Raw genomic sequence first — 18,887 nt, 5'->3', positions numbered from 1 at the left:
TTCTTTGGGACAAGAGACTCAACATTTTTTATTTGGTTATTAATTTTTCTTTTCTGAGCACCTATTAGGAAAACATGTTTATAATATTTACTGTCAAATTTCAGATTGAACCTATAATTTTACAGATTTAGATTCTGTTGGCAATTTTGTTTTTAGTTTTATATTAATAATTACTTCTAATTACTCAATATTATATACCAAATGATCAAAATACTTTTCAATGATTTTTGAGTGGGGATATTTACACTTTTAGGTAACATTGAGGAAGAGATGCATCTGACATGTGCCCACTTAAAAGTTATTTATAGCCCATAAATACGTTAGAAATTTTCATTATGTCATGGTGTAGAGGTGAAGCCATCATATAAATTAAGAGTGACTCCAACTTTGTGCTTTACATGTTATTGAAGCAATCTCTAATTTCAGTGTTTCTAGTTGTTGTCCCAAGAAGGAGCTGCCCAAAGCTGGTTCTGAGGAAAAGTCTACCTTTTGGTCAGCTGTCCCTCTAATTATTTTCTATAGCAACTACTTAAGTATTAACTACAGAAAGGCAGTGAGGTAGGGAGGCTTACGTGATAATCCTAGGAAATAAACCAATGACCCAGTAAACATTTATTGAGAGGCAACCAAACATCTAATAAATACAATAGAATATAGCAGAACTCTTTGCCTTTCAGCTGTTATCCAGATTTGCATAAAGCAGTCAAGATCAACATATAATTCAATATCTATTAGGAATTTTTCCTATTGTTTCTAGTCTCTCAGCCTAGTATTCTGTCATCATATCCACTTGAAAGCCATTATGTGCCTTATTGTTGAAAGGTAAATCTTCCTTGAAGACATCAAAGGAAGGAAATAGTCAACTGGTCTTTTGAAGTCCAGATTCAAAAATCCAGACAATAAGTGGTATCTGCCTAAAAATAATATGCAATAATTTTTAATAAATAACTTGTGATAAAAATTAGTTATTGCCTAAAAATAATACGCAATAATTTTAATAAATAATTATTTTTAATAAAAAATTTCTTTTTATTAAAGCAGGCAATCCAATGGCAGTCCGGCTGTGCAATCTCTCTCCATATGGAGAGATAGAATTACAAAATGTGACAATAGGAAATTGCAATGAAAATCTGGAAACCCTGGAGGAGCAGGTATGCCATATGACTCACTGACGGGCAACTGGAAGAAGTTCTGATTCCGTGCAGTTTCTATTCTTCAGATACCTGATGGTCAAATCAATGCTTTTAAAACTCTCAAATTAGAAATAACAAAAACTAGTGACTAAAGCCACTCTTATTTATTTATTTATTTATTTTGAGACCTAGTTTTGCTTGTGTCACCCAGGCTGGAGTTCAATGGCACCGTCTCAGCTCACTGCAACCTCCGCCTCCCAGGTTGAATGAAGCAATCCTTCTGCGTCAGCCTCCGGAGCAAGCTGGGATTACACATGCCACCATGCCCGACTAATTTTTGTATTTTTAGTCGAGACAGGATTTCACTGTGTTGGCTAGGCTGGTCTCGAACTCCTGACCACAGGTGATCCGCTTGCCTCGGCCTCCCAAAATGCTAGGATTACAGGCATAGTAAGCCACCGCACCCCGCTGCCGCTCTTATTTTTAAAAGTTGACATCTGTTTGTGAAAAAGGACAGTTGGTTCATCAAATTTCAGCAAACGATAATCAATAGCACATTGAAAACGGCTTCATCTTTGTAGATCAGTGAAGTTTTGACTGGATATAGATCCCTGACATTTGAGACCAAAGGAAAGCCTCTTGATGGTGTAATTGAACCAGAATGAAGAGAAAGAAACTATAATCAAAGACCCTTTGAAACAGGAAACTCCAAACCTGATGCGGGTCTCAGGGCAGTATCTATGAGCAGGTGAAACAGAAAGTACATCTAACTAGATGTTTTTTCATGCAGATTAAATTATTTTGACTGAAGTTGTACCCAAATGCACATGCATGGAAGAGCTAACACTAGGGGACAAGCAAGGGGAGGAAGAGGAAACCAACCTTTATGTACAGCCTTTCATGTGCCTGGCATGTTGCATATGTTATCACATTTAATCCTTATAAAACTTCTGTGAGTTGAATGTTATTCCCATATTATAAATAATTATAGCCAATAACACTTACTAATTGTTGAGCACCTACTGCATGCCAAATATTGTGCCAAATATTTAATGTATTTATTAATCATATTTAATTTTTATAACACCATAGATAGGTTTTTTTTTTTTTTTTTTTTTTTTTTTGAGACGGAGTCTCGCTCTGTCACCCAGGCTGGAGTGCAGTGGCTGGATCTCAGCTCACTGCAACCTCCGCCTCCCGGGTTCACGCCATTCTCCTGCCTCAGCCTCCCGAGTAGCTGGGACTACAGGCGCCTGCCACCTCGCCCGGCTAAGTTTTTGCATTTTTAGTAGAGACGGGGTTTCACTGTGTTAGCCAGGATGGTCTCGATCTCCTGACCTCATGATCCGCCCGTCTCGGCCTCCCAAAGTGCTGGGATTACAGGCTTGAGCCACTGCGCCCGGCCTGATAGGTATTAATGTATGCATTTTACAGATGAGGAAAATGTGGTTCTGAGAGGTGAAGCATTTTGTCTGGTGACCACAGACAGAAAGCGATAGAGCTGTTCTTTATTTAAAAGTTCACATTGTACTACCCTGGCTCCCTAATCACAGATGGGCAGGGTAGCATTTGGGTGGGGACAGGAGATGGAGAGTAGAGGTAGCTGCCGATCCCACAAGTTGTGCCAACCCACAGACTGAGGAAAGATGCTAAATTTGGAATCTGACAAACCAGAGTCTGGTTCTTAGCTCTGCCATGTCTAAGCTGTGAGAAACTTGGTTGAGCTCCCTAACTTCTCTTGAAGGTGCACAACTCACAAAGTTTTTTTGCTTATTACATGTGATAACACCTGTAAACATCTAACAGAGTGCCTAGCACATAGCAGGATCTAGCAATTGAATTGGAGTTATTTGTTTCTGTCTACTGATTGGATATTGTTTCTGACACCCAAGTGTGAATAACTTGTAATATTGGTATAATTTGTGAAATGATGCTGCCATCTAGTGAAAACCAAGAGACACAAACGCACACACACACACGCGTGTGTGTGCACGGACACCCAGCTTCACCGATGACAATATGGATTGGCATGTTTTAGCCCCACAACACAGAGTCCTGGGGCTAACTGGCACCTAGAGAGGTTATCTTGGCCAGTGACTCCCAAACTACTGGTGCTGAAAAGCCAGTTTAAAAAATTTTGAACCCATCGCACAACAATAATTTTGTGAAATACAATAAAAATAAATTACTGGAAAAATGAAATGAAAAATACGCATAAAACGTACACCAAAATTTTAGAACTATTAGATTCAACAGCAAAAAATTGCTACATACATTTCTGACCAATTACTTTCAGTTTCTGTGCTTATCTCTCTATGACCTTCGTAACACACAGTGAACCAGTACTGGCCCATGGATACACTCTAGTAGCTCCAATCTAGCTAAGGCAGCCCCTTATAGTTAATCAATCCTGTCAAACAGGAAAGGCTGGGAAAACCACTGGCCTGCATGTACTTTGTCCTTTACACAAGGAAAGATGCAAACGTGGAAAACTGAGTGAACATGATGTTCAGGAGATTGAGGCTCAGCTAAATTCCAACTTATTTACCTGTAGTTGCTTACAAAGTATTTGGACATAATTGCGTAAAGCTAGGGTTTTTTTCTGTTTTTTTAAACAGGTAAGGGATGTCACAGCACCACTTAATAACATTTCTTCTGAAGTCCAGATTTTAACATCTGATGCCAATAAATTAACTGCTGAGAACATCAGTAGTGCTACGCGAGTGGTTGGACAGATCTTCAACACTTCCAGAAATGCTTCACCTGAGGTAAAACTCACAAAGCTTTTTTTTTTTTTTTTTTTTTTTTTTTTTTTTTAGAGGGGGTGTTGGGAAAGAAAGAGAGATGTCCTGAACTCCACTCCTTATTCCACAATATGGATTTGAGCATGGTTTAGGTTGCTTAAAGGTATTTTGCATAGCACTCCTGAGAGGTGCTCAAAGGTACATATAAAAAAAGGGCCTCTTGTCCAAATATTTTCTTTTAGGATATTCATAATGATCATTATCGTGTTGTCTTTTTTTTTGAGACAGAGTCTCATTCTGTCACCCAGACTGGAGTGCAGTGGCACAATCTCAGGTCACTGCAACCTCTGCTTCCCAGGTTCAAGGGTTCAAGTGATTCTCAGGTCTCAGCCTCTCAAGCAGCTGGGGCTACAGGCACACACCACCACACCTGGCTATCATGTTAAGTCTTTTAGGAAGTCCTGGAATGCATAAGTCTACTTCATCTTATGAATATGTTTACCAACTACATTTGACCTTACCATCCCTAGTGCATTCCAAGTAAATAATGTTTCAAGAACTTACTTTGGAACATGTGATTTTAAACTGAGATGCATTTCTATTAAGAATATTTACATTTTAGTCTTGGCTTTCTGAAAACTTTAAGCCTAGTTTACATTCCTGATATTTTAACCTGCTAAACCCTGGTACTTAGAAACAAGTATACTCAACATTTACTAATTGGTATAGCTGGATAGTGGTCAAACAGGGCTACAAACCACCAGTATGGACTCAACCTGTGTACAACTTGAATATCCACATGCCCTGAAAATAGCTACTCCTTTCTTCCATTCCCTTGAAATGTTTTATTTCAGAAAAAAATATTTTTGAAATATTTTTCCTGCTGAAAAGTAAGTGGGATTCGAGTTAATAAAAATGGAATTGAGTGGCTGGGCGCGGTGGCTCAAGCCTGTAATCCCAGCACTTTGGGAGGCCGAGAAGGGGCGGATCACGAGGTCAGGAGACCGAGACCATCCTGGCTAACCCGGTAAAACCCCGTCTCTACTAAAAAAAAAAAATACAAAAAACTAGCCGGGCGTGGTGGCGGGCGCCTGTAGTCCCAGCTACTCGGGAGGCTGAGGCAGGAGAATAACGGGAACCCGGGAGGCAGAGCTTGCAGTGAGCAGAGATCGCACTACTGCACTCCAGCCTGGGCGACAGAGCGAGACTCCGTCTCAAAAAAAAAAAAAAAGGAATTGAAAGAGAAAATAATGACCTCCAAATGTAGAATTAATGGAAGGATTAACCAGTAGGCAGGAGGGCTTCAACACTCCCAAAGAGGGAAGTTAAATAGTAATCAAACACCAAAAGATCATCTCTCTGACACACTCCTGAGTTCTTGATTGAAAGAAGACTACAAATTATTTTACTAAGTCTAATAGTTACTAAGTCTAATAGTTACACTAAGTCTAATAGGCATACTAAGTATAACTTAGTTATGCTAAGTATTATGAGCTGTAATTTTTAACAACCAGAATACTGTAGTCTTCTTATTTTGTTTCTGCTTTTGTATCCAAGTATTTGATTTTGTGTTCTTGGAGTTTGGTGGGGATTCCGTGAAAGATTTTGCTATGAGGTCGAATTCAGAGACTTAAACCTCCTAATTCACTACCTTAATTTATATTTTCACTTTGCCCTATCTTGATTCTCTCGGTCATCTTATGTGGATCAAATAATAAACCTTTAATTTTGTAAAATGCTTGCCACTACATTATCATATCAGTGATGCCACTTGCTACTGTAATGATTCACAATGATAATGATGGTGATGATAACGTATGATATATGCTTCTCTGATGATCAGTATCTTCTCCTTGGCAGGCAAAGAAAATTGCCATAGTAACAGTGAGTCAACTCCTAGATGCCAGTGGAGATGCTTTTCAAGAAGCTGCTGCTACTGCTAATAATGATGCCCTTACAACGTAAGCACAAATTCAATTTGGAAAGAAAACTTGACTAAGTGCTGTTTACTTTCCTAGGCCAAAGTATTTCTCTCACGGATGCAGTAACTGATTCCTCTGGAATGTAGATAAGAGCTGTGACTTTCCACTTGACCTTCAGTTACTAGATGGAGTGGTATATGTTACCTCCTGCATCCAGGGGTGCTGGCCATGGCCTGGGAGATAGGGAGTAACTGGGCTGATTTAGATTACAACTTGTTTTCCTCACCTTAGTTTGGCATGACCAAGGGGCAACTTCCATGCACGGCAAGACCTCTTCCAACTTCTTTTGCAACATGTAGAGCTACAGAGAACAGCTCACTTTGCAGGACATACTGCCATCCCCCAAGCTGCACCTCACTTCTCTCTTTCCAAGGCCCTGGTGTGTTTTGATTATTTTCCTTAGCTTTCCTGATGATGTTTTCTTGACCCCTTTGTGGGACTTGTGAGAGGGGTGCCCCGTTGACTCAGCCCACTCCACTCAACCCCTTGTGGGAGGGAACGTGTGGATGAGCAAGTGTGGGAATCAGCCAGTCACTTCTCCACTGGCAGGAGCAAACTCTCTGCAGGCCCCAGGGCAGCATCCAGGTGGGGTGCCTGCAACCCTAAGGCCCCAGAGGGCATGTTACAATGCTCTGTTAACTCCACCATCCATGGACAGCATTGCATTATCAGCCCAGTGGGCCCTTTGCCTTGTCACATGGGATGGCTGCTCTCTGCCAGTGAGGGCGAAGGGCCAGTGTAACAGACTTTTTGGGTACCTGCACTTGGGGGTCCCAAATTCTTGTCCAGTGCCCAAGAAGAATTAGGTCACATGGACAAATTGAAGGATGGTGAATGCAGAGAATTTTATTAAGTGATGAGGGCAGCTCTCAGTGGAGAGGGGAGCTGGAAAGCATGTGAGAAGGACAGGATGCTCTCCCCTGAAGTCAAGTCACCTCTCAGCCTCTCTCTTCTGAAGTCAGGTTGCCTCTCACTGTCTCTGAAGTCAAGTCACCTCTTCCTGACGTCCAGCCACTTCTCTTCTCTACCAGCTGAGTCTGGGGTCTTTATAGGCACAGGATGGGGGAGTAGGGCAGGCTGTAGTTTTGGAAAAGGCAATATTTGATTGGTAAAAATACATTATTCAGAAAGAACCAACCAGTGGGAGAGAGTGGGTAAACAGGGATTGAAGTTCTCACTTTGGGTTTCAGACCAGTTTTGGCTTGAAGTTTTCCCCCTGGGATCCACCCCTTTCTGCTTAGAGTTTCTCTGCCTCCTCCTTTTCTGACCAACACTACATTGAAAAAAAAAAAGAATTCCACCCGCTTTCTCTCCTTTCTCCTCCTCTTTTCTGGATTACTGTTGATTGAACATTTGTATTAAAACTCATATACTTTATTCATAGAGACCCCTTATTGGTATTCACTCTATTTTTACCTTATGTACAGTTGTCAAAACCCTTTTAAAATTTACATCAGCATGCATGCTTTTGTAGAAAAATAAGAAAATATGTAGCTTAGCAAAATTCAAAAAATGATCTTACCTTTATTACCCTGTTGGCGTATATTCCAGGTTTTTTCCCTCTGTTTCTCTGTGTGTGTGTGTTTGTATGTGTGTGTATGTATGTATATGTATATTACATACTATATTGGTTCATAACTTGCTTTTGTCACTTAATACCTTACAAACTTTTTTCTATAAACATCTTTTATATAAATATCTATACATCTACATCATAATTTTAGATTACTGCATTATATGAGCAAACTTTCATCGAACCAGTTATCTGCTCAGCAGCTAGACATTTACATTGCTGGGAGTCTTTTAATGTTCTAAGTAATTAGCATTCTGGTACATAATCTTTATTTACACGACCCATTATTTCCTCAGGAGAAATTCCTAGAAGTAGTTCTTAGTTTTCTGATGATTACGACCAGTACCTACTTAGTGTTGAATTTTCAAAGTAGAAAAAGCGCAAAGGCACAAAATAGAGCATTCAAAGACTATAATTCTGAGAGGTGGTGGTAGAGGTTGAGTGAAAAGTTTTACTAGCATACTTTGTGACTTCACATTTCAATAGGAGTCTGGGCCCTTCTCGTGGAGAATGTGGATGTCTCTCATTTTTCTTGACATATGAGAAGGAAGTGGCCATGGGGTCCAGAGTCTATGTTCAGTGAACAGAGAGGCCAAGAGCCAGAATGGGCTCCCTTCACAGCTAAAAGCTTTGTGTTTGCAGAGTCTTGCTAGAGGGGAGGAATGAATGTTTTTGGTGAGAAAGCTGAGAAAAGAGAAGTTGTGGGATTTGAACATCACAGGTCACAAAGCAGATAGGAACATTTTCCTAAAAATAAACAATTTTACTGGCTTAATATATAAAGGAAAATACAATTTTGTGTGATTTATATGCAATATCCAAATAGTTTTAAAGGAGGTGGTTAGAGGATAAATAAAATTTTAAAGTATAGGATATATTGAACTATAAAATGGTGTAAGCATGCTCAATTCCTCCTTTTATCACTCTGAATTTCTAGTCCAGTTATTTTCTAATAATGTTCTATCAGTTTATCCTCTACCAGCGTGATCTTTTGCATAAGCTCTTGTGGACTCAGATCCTTCCTTCATTCACTTAGATAAGGCTTCCTCCTCTGCCTCTAGCCCCAAGGTCAGGTCACCAACCCTTTAGCTCTCTTTAGGAGAACACTCTTGATGAGCTGCCAACAGAGGTCATCTCTCCCTGAGAAGAAAATTAAGTGTTGTTCAGGACAACACTTGATTTCCAAACTCTATCTTCTGAACCTAGGCCAGATGCTGGGTTCCCTGACAGACATCAGGCCTTAGTCATCCATTTCACTTTGACTTCTTCCTTCTTTCATTCCAGTTTTCTCTTGGTGTCTCTCAGTAGCTCCCTTTCTATAGCATAGGGAGAAGTGGAGAGGATGAGACTAAAAGGGAGGAGAGTGACAGGGCAGAAAGACTCTACCCCAGCCTCAGCCATCTCAAGTTGTCAAAGAGAAGGTTCTAGTGCCCATTCTCTTTTTCTAAATTGAGTAGAGGCAGAATGTCAATGTGGGCAGAGCTCTGGGGATGTAGGGTTTCTGCTAGTGAGGGCATCATAGTACAATCAAGTTTAGGACTTCATCTCACAATTTTTTTCCTTTTTTTGAGATGGAGTCTTGCTCTGTCACCCAGGCTGGAGTACAGTGGCACGATCTCAGCTCACCGCAACCTCTGCCTCCCAGGTTCAAGCGATTCTCCTGTCTCAGCCTCCCTAGTAGCTGGGATTACAGGCATGCGCCACCAAGCCCAGCTAATTTTGTAGTTTTAGTAGTTTAGTACAGACAGGGTTTCACCATGTTGATCAGGCTAATCTCGAACTCCTAGCTTCAAATGATCCACCCACCTTGGCCTCCCAGGCTGTTGGGGTTATAGGCATAAGCCACCGCGACTGGCTGACCTCACCATTGTAGACACTGGTTGCAAAGTCTGATCTGTAACCTTAGACCTTTGATCTCATATTGAAAGTCATAATTACCCTGGTTTATCTGACTTTGGGAATGCAAAATGCCTCCCTAGCACTGACCACCTGTACATTTACATTTCACTTTTCTTTTTGTATTTCTCTTCCGGCTAGCCTGGCACCCACTCAGATTATCTTGACCAAATAGAGATTTATTATAAATGGGAATATGGGGTCTCATGGAGGTCCAAGAACTGGATCATAATATAGTAGGCCTTGTCAACCCAAAACAATCAAAAAGGTCAGAATCTAGTTTAAAGAGAGTTCATTCAATTGCAAAGTTTAAGGACAACTACCTGGGAAGCACAAATTCCAGAAAATGAAAGTCAATGTTTTGAAGTATATAAGTTTGGGATCATTTATATAAACAAAGTTTAGGGAAGCTTAACAGAGTTTTAATGTCTTTCTGTATAAGGCTTGATGCATGGTTATAGCGATCTGATTAACTGAGGTGGTCTTTTTCTTTTGGGAAAGGTGTATTTAACATTCCACACTGAAGATGTAACAATTACACTGAAGACCTAACAATCATGAGCCAACTGGTCTGAGTTAGGTACAGGACAAAAAAGCAGGCAATTAATCTGTAACATAGATCAGTCATTAGAAAGGGGAAAGGTCAGGCCTCTCCGAGTCACTGACAGAACAAGAACAGTGAGGAAGAGAGTTAATCTATAATCTAATAAGCAGAAGTTGCAAACATGCTACACGTGATTCAGTCTCCAGGGCTTAACTTCCTTTTTGACGTAATAAATTGAGAGGGTCTTGAAATTTTATTTTCTTTTATTGCCGTATGGACCCTGGAGCAGGAAGATGACTGAGGATCCAAGGCAGCTTTGGAAGCCTTAGTAGAGAAGTTTACAGGTCTTTTTTTATTTTCAACAGGAAGAATTAGCCTCTTATTTTTAATTTGTGTTTTTTTTCTTACGATACAATGACCGCTCTGGCTCCCTCTAAATTATGACTTTCCTGATATAACTACAGCACTAATCAAAAACATCTTGTGTCCGAGAATTTGATGACTTATTTTTGTCAGTTGTGCCAGGTGGATGACCACTTTCTGGATTGGCTTCTCCGGGGCAGGTGCCCGTTTGTAATCTTATCAGTTATGATAAGAGGAGGAAAGAATTACAAGAAACAAAAAAAATGACCTTAGAAGTAGCCGTGGTTAGAGCAACCCTGTAAAAGTGGGAACATGAAAAACACCTTCTGTATATCTACCACGTCTTCCTTTTAGCTTGCAAATGCCTGAGGGAGCAGCTGCTGGAACTCCCACTGTTCCACAGAGTGCTGACCTCTAAGTAGATACTCAACAGATACTGTTGGGGAGAATGATATTCTTAGCAGGTTGGAGTTTTGTTAGGTATTCCTCCCATTGAAAGCAGCTCTGGGGTATGTGTGAATTGCTGAAAATGGTTTTATAAAAGGAAAACATTTCAATCAGAGGATCTAACCTGAATGTTTCCATACGAATGATGATTACATTCTCTTTATCAAGCAATCCTCAATTATTGTAAACTTTCTCTTTATCTCATTTGGAGGTAGAGAAAAGATATTTTAGTGTCAGAAATAAAGATTTGGCATATAGAACAACTACATTTTGATGAAATCGTTTCATTTCTGGAAAAACTAGACTGATTATTTTACATACAGAGGTTTTGTTTGGTCAAGTACAGAAATAGTTCAAATATATGGGAAACAAGAAAAAGGAAAGGTCTTATGACTTTTCTTTGGAGAATGCCAAATCGACAGGTTGCTGCTACTCCCTCCCACCTTCCATCTAATCTATCTTTGAACTTAGCCAAAGTAGAAAAGAACATTGTAAAAACCTTCAGGGTCTAGTTCAGAGCTGAGGCAACGAGCTCAGAGCTCTGCTCTTTGTTGGTTCCATCTAAACTGTCACCTCAGGAACGAACAACTTACAAAACATGCTTTGGATCCTAAGGGATTTGGGTGAGAGGAAGAAGATGAATAAATGGAAATGGATTCTCACCACTGGAGAAAAAATTAGAAGTGCATTCCTTGCCAGTGGTGGGTGGCAACACCATCCTTCTATGTGAGGAGCATCATAATAAAGACTATTTCTTTAGGGAATTCTATAATTCTTGAGTTCTACCTTTTTGCCATCTATGCTCACAGGGTAGCCTGCAGTGAGGACGGTCCACCCGAACTGTCTTATTTAAATACATGTAATGCAACACAACTCTAGAAAACAAAACCAATTATTCTTAGGCAATTGTTAATGCTGTCACTACCACACGATTCTATGCTCATGTTTTTCTGCTGTAGTATAAGACAGAACACATACCTTTCATTTTATGACAAAATCTTGAGTATTAAGTTGTGTTTTATTATATGCAGGCTTATTGAGCAAATGGAGACTTATTCCTTGTCTTTGGGTAATGAATCAGTGGTGGAACCTAACATAGCAATACAGTCAGCAAATTTCTCTTCAAAAGATGCTGCGGGGCCTTTAAATGTTCGCTTCTCTGTACAGAAAGGTGAGCTGTTAATCTTATTTGCTTGTAACAGTAAAGAGTATTCTGCTACCGATGATGAATAATAATGCTCTACTCACGATAACGTAGACTTTTACAATTCTACTCTTTCCCTTCTCATATAGGGGCTAGCAGTTCTCTACTTTCTGGTTCAACATTTATACATACAAATGTGGATGGCCTTAACCCAGATGGACAGACTGAACTTCAAGTCTTGCTTAATATGACGAAAAGTAGGTCTCAAACTTTGTGACATTTTAAAAATTGGACTCGAATTCATGGAACTAATAACTTCTAATTTACTGAAGGAGAAATAATGTCTACTTAGTTTCATACTGAGTAATTTGCATTTGAGTATGTTTGAGCTCTGACATATTATGATAATCTCGACTCTACTATTCTAAGTCAAAAAGATAATTTCTTTGTTTTTTCTTTTTTCAAAAGCCTTTTGGAAGGTAGCAGAATTGAAATGTTCAGGCCATGTACACAAATATGTTTTCCTACAAAAATCTTGGCTAAGGTGGTTCTGTTTTACACTTACACATTTAAAACATGTTCAATCACAACCTCTGACCATGTTTACTAGTGGCATGACACTCTTAGGCTCAGATGCACTCTGCACACCTGACCCTGGAGAAGTCCATGTAATTGGCACAGTCATTATGTAGTAATATCAATTTTAGGTTATCTCCTCTCTATGGTGCCCACCGTGTGCTCACTATTATCCTGCATATAACCTTTCAGAAATTCTTACAAGTAACTTGAAGTGGTTGTATTTTTCAAAGTCGAAAAAAAAGATAAGTAAATCAAACACACACATTTACTTTTCATTTCTCCCCAAACAAAAAAACCCGATGCCAGAAAGTATATGTGTTAGATAGAATAAATGTATAATAGCAGTGAAAAAGAAAAGAGTATTATTCGTGAATCTGGCACTCTGGAATTTGCTCTCATTTGTTTTGGCCACATGCTTTGTGATGGTAAAGACTAAATCTAAGTCTTCTATGTTCTTGTGCCTTTTTTCTTTTAATTTAAAAATACTTCATGCATACAGAAAAGTACAGAAAGCAATGTGAGGAGTACCTATGTAACTACCAGCCAGGTAAACGAATGTCAATTTTTCCTATATTTGCTTCAGATCTCTTTAAAAAAGAGAGAGACGATATTACAGTTGCACCTGAAGCCCTCTACCTCATAAATCACTGCAGCCTCAACTTCCCAGGAGGAAGCAATCCTCCAGCCTCAGCCTCCCAAGTAGGTGGGACTATATAGGTACGCGCTGCTAATTAAAAAAAAAAAATTAAATTTTTTTGTAGAGACAGAATCTCGCTATGTTGCTCAGGCTGGTCTCAAACTCTTGGCTCAGGTGATCCTCCTGCCTCAACCTCTTAAAGTGTTGGGATTATAGCCATAAGCCACTGTGCCTAGTCTCATTCTTTTATTTTTAAATAAAGAAAACAAAAAAACCTTGCTCTACTTTTAGGGTTAACTTTTCATTTAGTGTCCAGGAGAAACAATTTGGTGATGTCAATGTACTGTGAACAAAAGCCAGCAACCCATCCCTTTGTCTCCAGGTGGAGGCTCCAACAACTCCCACAGAGGAGGACAATTTGGGGGCGGTCGGGGCCTTGCCTGTCTCCCTCTCAAATCAGATGACTGAATACTCTGGTCTCACACCACAACATTTTCCTTTTATCACTTGTGAAAGACAACAGAGTTTAGGAAATTAATTCAGTTAAAATACATACTGTTGATGCTTCTGCTGTTTTAAATATGCCAACAGTTGTCTAAAGTGTCAGGAGGCAGTCCTGGTTCTTTGACTGCTGCCGCCAACAGGCTGGGTGCAAAACCCTCCACAGCAGCGATGGTCTTTCAGGATCTTTGATGAGCAGCTGATTCCTTTTTCCAATGTCCAGAAGATGTTTCACAGTAGCCTGCTAGCCTTGGGAGAAGCCCATGATTGTCATGACACAGCAGGGGACAATAGTTGAAGAGATGGTGAAGAGTGCCTGCCTCAAAAACTCCACAGAAAAAGTGACTTGAGCTCCTTGCTCCGTGACTTAACACCACTCGTCCCCTTTGAACAGGAGACCGACCTCATCTGGGCTCAGTCATCCTGGTGTCCCAGCTTTGCTATTTCCTGTCTCATATTTTGTCATTGCAGGAGGCAACATGGGCTGGGGCTGCCCATTGGTCATGTTCACTCTCTCCATCTCTCATGTATAAAGCAAGACGTTTACTTTATACATGAGATCCTTGCAATACCTTTTTGAGGTGGATTAGACAGAAATTCTCATTCCTATGTAGAAGGTAAGGAAACTGAAGCTCAGAAAGAAAAATTAATATGGTGGAATGGCCCACCATGGGTTATATGTATTACTTACATATTGCAATTAAGTAAAGTTTCAACCAGTAAACCATTTTTGCTGTACTTTGCTAAAATATTAAGCAGCCATGCACTTCTACAACAATGTGAGATATTGTTTTTTGTTTACCTTACAGTTCACTTATTGATCTTAATGTCTTTTTCTCCCTATAGGTAACAGCAAGGCATGTGGCTTTGTAGTTTATCAAAATGACAAGCTTTTCCAATCAAAAACGTTTACAGCTAAATCAAATTTTAGTCAAAAAATTATCTCAAGCAAAACTGATGAAAATGAGCAAGATCAGAGTGCTTCTGTTGACATGGTCTTTAGTCCAAGGGTGAGCTTTTCATTGCAGATACAAGAAAAAAGTGTCCTCATGCTTTCTGTCTTTCTGATGGTGGCAGCTGAGACTGAGTAGAGTAATACAGGGGAAGAAGAGAATAGGAGCAAAGGGCGGGAGTTTCCATGAACAGAAATAGTAAAAATTCAGACCAATCTTGAATACCAAAAGCAGGGATATTTTGAATAAAAGAAATCTACAGCAAAACTCTTCAAAAGATTCTTTGATGTATCCATTTAAATATTCCTCCCAATCATATCTTTTGTCAAACTAACTAAATGCAAAGTTAGCTAATTTAAATTTTATCTCCTTTTTTCCCTCTCCTTAATCATAATGAATGTGCTAATGCTTAGTATATATTTAATTCATTTCTCAGATGACTGTCTTACACTACTTGATTTTTTTAGCCCAATTAAGCATTTAGAAATAGTAATTGTAATTGTCTTGTCAATTCACAGTACAACCAAAGAGAATTTCAACTCTATTCCTATGCCTGCGTCTATTGGAATTTGTCAACAAGGGACTGGGACACGTATGGCTGTCAAAAACACAAGGGCACTGATGGATTCCTGCGCTGCCACTGCAACCATACTACTAATTTTGCTGTATTAATGGTAAGGATGTACATAGCAATCTCTTTCCGGATGACAATTTTCCTTACACACAATTCTAGTATGTGCTCCTTGGAGATAACTTTGGGATTTAATTTACATAGATTCCCAACTCAGATTAAATAGAAAAACAGGAAATAAAATGATAGGACTAAAGGCAGGGTGCAGTGGCTCACTCCTGTAACCCCATCACTTTGGGAGGCCGAAGCAGGCAGATCACGAGGTCAGGAGTTCAAGACGAGCCTGACCAACATGGTGAAACTCCATCTCTAGTAAAAATACAAAAATCAGCCGGGCGTGGTGGTGCACGCCTGTAATCCCAGCTACTGGGGAGGCTGAGGCAGGAGAATTGCTTGAACCTGGGAGACAGAGGTTGCAGGAGAATTGCTTGAACCTGGGATACAGAGGTTGCAGTGAGCCGAGATCGTACCATTGCACTCCAGCCTGGGCGACAGAGTGAGACTTCATCTCGAAAACAAAACAAAACAAACAAAAAAATAGGACTAAGGTAAAGGCAAGTAGAATAGAACTTTTTGCTATGTGGTTGTAGGATAGACAGGTCAGCACTATGTATTTGATCATGGGAAGGGAGCCCATGTGTGGAAGAAAAGCTGGTTGGCTCCATTCAACTAACTCACATGTTCTGAAGCGTAAACTTGTTACAGCCAGAGGTAAAGCTGTATAGCTGTGTGTCAGAGACAGGTTCAATATTTCCTTAGCTATATGTGGACAGTTTAAATCATTACCCAAAGCTTTTCCTATTGAAATTGCTCAAGTTACTAAGGTTTTGCTAGAAGATATAAAAGAAAAAACTCTTTAATTCCTTCAATTTGTCCCCTAGTTTCTCCAGGTATTCTTTAATTCTTTTACTCTAAAGCTATACTGTGCAAGCAACTGATAATACTTAGCTCTGGTGTGCAGCTGTGCTTGCATCTCTCAAGGTTCTTGTGCTGAACTTTGTAAGAAGAGGGGCTTCTGTATGTTCTATTTCCAGAAATCTGTTATTCTGGTGAAACAAAAAAAATGTTAGTTTATATACTTGATGGAATGTTTTTTATACACAATGGAATGGGGAATTATAGAGAGTGTTCTTCTCCTTAGTAAGGGACTATTAATGTTAAGAATCTCCCAAGGAGAAGCAGATGTTTTCATTTCCCAGTAGCTATAATATAGCCTGTGGAAGCCAGTGGAGACTGGTGGAACATACTTCTATAGCTTACATTATCAAAGCATAGAACCTTGCTTTTTGAGATAACTGTAGTTTTCTCATTTTAATTATAAAAACTCTCTTATTTTAATTCATTTGGATTATTTCTATTCTAACTTGTATTACAGAGAGGTCTGCTTTCTCAATCAGGAGATACAGGAGAAAAATTTAACTTTTTGATATCTTAAAGTCATAGGATCGTTGATTAGCTATGTAAAGCTCAGGTTGCTATACATGTTAAATGATACAGTTTACTACAGTTATCTATTCCCTTTCTTGAGGTTAGGCTTTCAGCTATGTCTTCTCACTAGTATCTGACTACCTCAATGCCTATGTACCTACATTTGCAATTAGTTTTGGTTTGCAATATTTTTTTTTAAATGGCTGATTCAAATTGCCTGTGAAGTAAGAGCAAATAGGCTCTGAGTGAAAAGATTATTTTTAAAATCTGAAGACCTATGAATCTTATGATTCTTTTTGCATCTACTTAGTATACTACACACAAGAAATAACATAAAATTTTTGTTTTATTATTTTTAAATGTGTATTTTGTTTTTATTTTATTTCTATAAAAGCAATACACAGGCATTGCATAAAGTATGAAAGTATATACTAAACAAAAGTATACTCATATGGAAAAATGTTTATGAAAAAGTAAAATGGCAATTCGAGCATAATGCTATTATGTTAACAAACCCATGTGTGTTTGTGTAATAGACATAGATAGTATTTTTAAGCATGTAAGAAAAAAAGATAGGCTCTCAAGAGGTAAGTATGGTGTGGGGTAGCTGGCAGTATAAAGGAACATATGCTTTTTTTATTAGGCCTCTATATTCCTTTCATATTTTACACTGTTTTTCTAATTTTAACAACTTAAAAAATCAGAAAGTACAGATAAGCAAAATGAACTATACATATCCAACCCACCCTGTGACCATCACTACTACCTCAACAGATTTCTAAGATTACATACTCATATGGTATATATTTTCATACATACACACACACACACACACACAAACATGTTGAGAGATATATAAATATATCACACAAAAATAAGACTTCCTTTAAAAAATTAACAGGGTATGAGCATCTTTCCATATTTATGAAGATATTTCTGCAACTTTATTTTTAGTGCATCAACTTAGATATACTTAGAGTCCAGTTACACATAAAAATAATGTCATGAATAAGTGAGGCAACTTTTGACAATTTAGATCTAATTCAAACAATTTTGATTTTAGACATCAAGGAAGAGTATAAATAGTTGACTTGTGAACAACATGAGACTGTATGGGTCCACTTAATATGTGGATTTTTTTCAATAACAAAGTCTGCCCTCCACATTGGCCCTCCACATTCTGCATCCACAAGGAAACATAGATGGAAAATAACATGGTATTGTCAGAGTGTAAAACTGGTATATGGAGGCCAGCTTTTCATATCAGCAGGTTCCACAGGACCAACTGCAGGACTTGAATATGCACGGCTTTTGGCATCTACAAGTTGTTCTGAGACACTCCCCCCGCAAATACCAAGGCATGACTGTATATTTTTCCCTAACTGAATGAGTTAGATAATTATTCTCAAGCCTGTACTTCAGGTAAACTGCTTAGCAATAAGGGGTTGATGTATTTCACTGTTAAATATATCAAGAGCTTTACAAAAGGAAGATATGTCTGGCAACTGTCTGGTTATTTTGACCCATGTAACTCTGTGATGTTGACTTTCATTAACATTTCAGGGATGATTATTTAAAAATATGAGTCTTAACTTGTTTTTCAGACTTTCAAAAAGGATTATCAGTATCCCGAATCACTTGACGTATTCTCCAATGTTGGATGTGCACTGTCTATTACTGGTCTGGCTCTCACAATTGTATTTCAGATTGTCACCAGGTAAGAGCAGAAGCAGGCTCTTTTCAGAAAAGAAATTGCTATCTTGATATAATTTACTTTGAAAATTCTCATAAGAATGTAGTGTCTTTGAACTAGACGAGAACTCAGAGATGTACTTATTTTATAGAGGAGGACATTCAGGCCTGGAAAGGCTAAGAAATACACACAAATAAATATATAATTACAAATTGTGGCAAGTGCCTTGAAAGAAAATTATATGCCACTTATTTACAAGTTTGTCATGTAAAATTAATGTGGTCCTGCAGCTCATGAATGCTATAATTCCTTAGTGTTGAATAGAACCATGCCTATCAATTTGTATTTGTAAAGGAAAGAGACATTGCAAATAGCATTTTTTAAAAAAAGTAATTTAAAAAATATACCGAGCTTTCAAATGGTGAAATGTTTTCCAAAAATATATGGTTTTCAAATGATGAAAGTTTTTGAATCCCATACCTTAAAGTCTAATTTTAAATAATGACCTATAAACAAATACTTCTCTCCACCTTGACCCCTTCATTTGAGGTCCAATTTTGTATCCCATTCATTAGGTTTTGTCACATGCTACATTTTTTAACTGCCTGTGGTCTTTTAGAAGCTCGTTCATTTATTAAT

General features: G+C 38.7%; 1 protein-coding gene across 2 annotated transcripts in view; it reads left to right on the top strand.

Annotated features, from left to right (window-relative positions):
• ADGRG7 (adhesion G protein-coupled receptor G7) overlaps positions 1 to 18,887 on the top strand; it is a 73,688-nt gene that overhangs the window by 13,918 nt on the left and 40,883 nt on the right. The window contains exons 4-11 of one of the 2 annotated variants that reach the window (XM_050782060.1): positions 1,039 to 1,151; positions 3,752 to 3,901; positions 5,738 to 5,838; positions 11,714 to 11,853; positions 11,976 to 12,083; positions 14,390 to 14,553; positions 15,015 to 15,170; positions 18,160 to 18,272. In XM_050782060.1, the coding sequence (XP_050638017.1) occupies positions 1,039 to 1,151; positions 3,752 to 3,901; positions 5,738 to 5,838; positions 11,714 to 11,853; positions 11,976 to 12,083; positions 14,390 to 14,553; positions 15,015 to 15,170; positions 18,160 to 18,272 (1,045 nt within the window). Of the gene's footprint in view, positions 1 to 1,038; positions 1,152 to 3,751; positions 3,902 to 5,737; positions 5,839 to 11,713; positions 11,854 to 11,975; positions 12,084 to 14,389; positions 14,554 to 15,014; positions 15,171 to 18,159; positions 18,273 to 18,887 lie in introns of those variants that run through there. The other variant, XM_050782059.1, reaches the window with a different exon arrangement.

The sequence above is a fragment of the Macaca thibetana genome, chromosome 2 (assembly GCF_024542745.1).
Source record: "Macaca thibetana thibetana isolate TM-01 chromosome 2, ASM2454274v1, whole genome shotgun sequence".
NCBI lineage: Eukaryota > Metazoa > Chordata > Mammalia > Primates > Cercopithecidae > Macaca > Macaca thibetana.
This window is presented reverse-complemented; position numbering and strand designations above follow the sequence as displayed.